The sequence below is a fragment of the Eimeria mitis genome, genomic scaffold (genome assembly GCF_000499745.2).
Source record: "Eimeria mitis Houghton genomic scaffold, Emh_scaff1086, whole genome shotgun sequence".
NCBI classification, from domain to species: domain Eukaryota; phylum Apicomplexa; class Conoidasida; order Eucoccidiorida; family Eimeriidae; genus Eimeria; species Eimeria mitis.
The window spans coordinates 1,948-2,509 of NW_013567514.1; the positions used below are offsets into that span (position 1 = coordinate 1,948).

The 562-nt window shown below is 57.5% G+C and overlaps 1 protein-coding gene across 1 annotated transcript in view; it reads right to left on the bottom strand.

Annotated features, from left to right (window-relative positions):
• Positions 1-98: 98 nt before the first annotated feature.
• Positions 99-562, bottom strand: part of EMH_0029060 (uncharacterized protein) — a gene marked incomplete at both ends in the record, with an annotated part of 2,679 nt that continues 2,215 nt past the window's right edge. Inside the window, one exon of the mRNA XM_013494241.1 lies at positions 99-436. Within this exon, the coding sequence (XP_013349695.1) occupies positions 99-436 (338 nt within the window). The remainder of the gene's footprint in view (positions 437-562) is intronic.

The window sequence follows — 562 nt, forward strand, 5'->3', positions numbered from 1 at the left end:
ATATGATAGGGGTTTGCGTACCCTGAGGGGCAGCTCTTCTGCTGTTTCTTCTGTCTGTATAAGGAAGGCCTCTAAGGCGTTTGTTATTTCTTCTTTATCTAGCCTGCTGCTGCTGCTGCTGCTGCTGCTGCTGCTGCTGCTGCTGCTGCTGCTGCTGCTGCTGCTGCTGCTGGGCGCTGCTGCAGAGCAGCCCAGTTTTTCTCTACCCATGCTGCAGCAGCATCACGGCAGCGTTGCGTCGCCAGCAGCAGCAAGTTGCTGCTGCAGGGACCGAAGTCAATTACTAAAGAAACTATAACATACTCCTCGCTGCAGCCAGCAGCAGCAGCAGCAGCAGCAGCAGCAGCAGCAGAAGCAGCAGCAGCAGCAGCAGGTTCAGCAGGTGCAGCAGCAATCTCCTCGGTGCTGCACAGCTCCCCTTCAACTGCAGCAGCACCTGTAGCAGCAGCTGCAGCAGCAGAAGCAGCAGCAGGAGGAACATCTGCAGCAGCAGCTGCTGCAGAAACTGCTGCTGCTGCTGCTGCTGCTGCTGCTGCTGCATTGCGGAGCTGCATCCCCATCT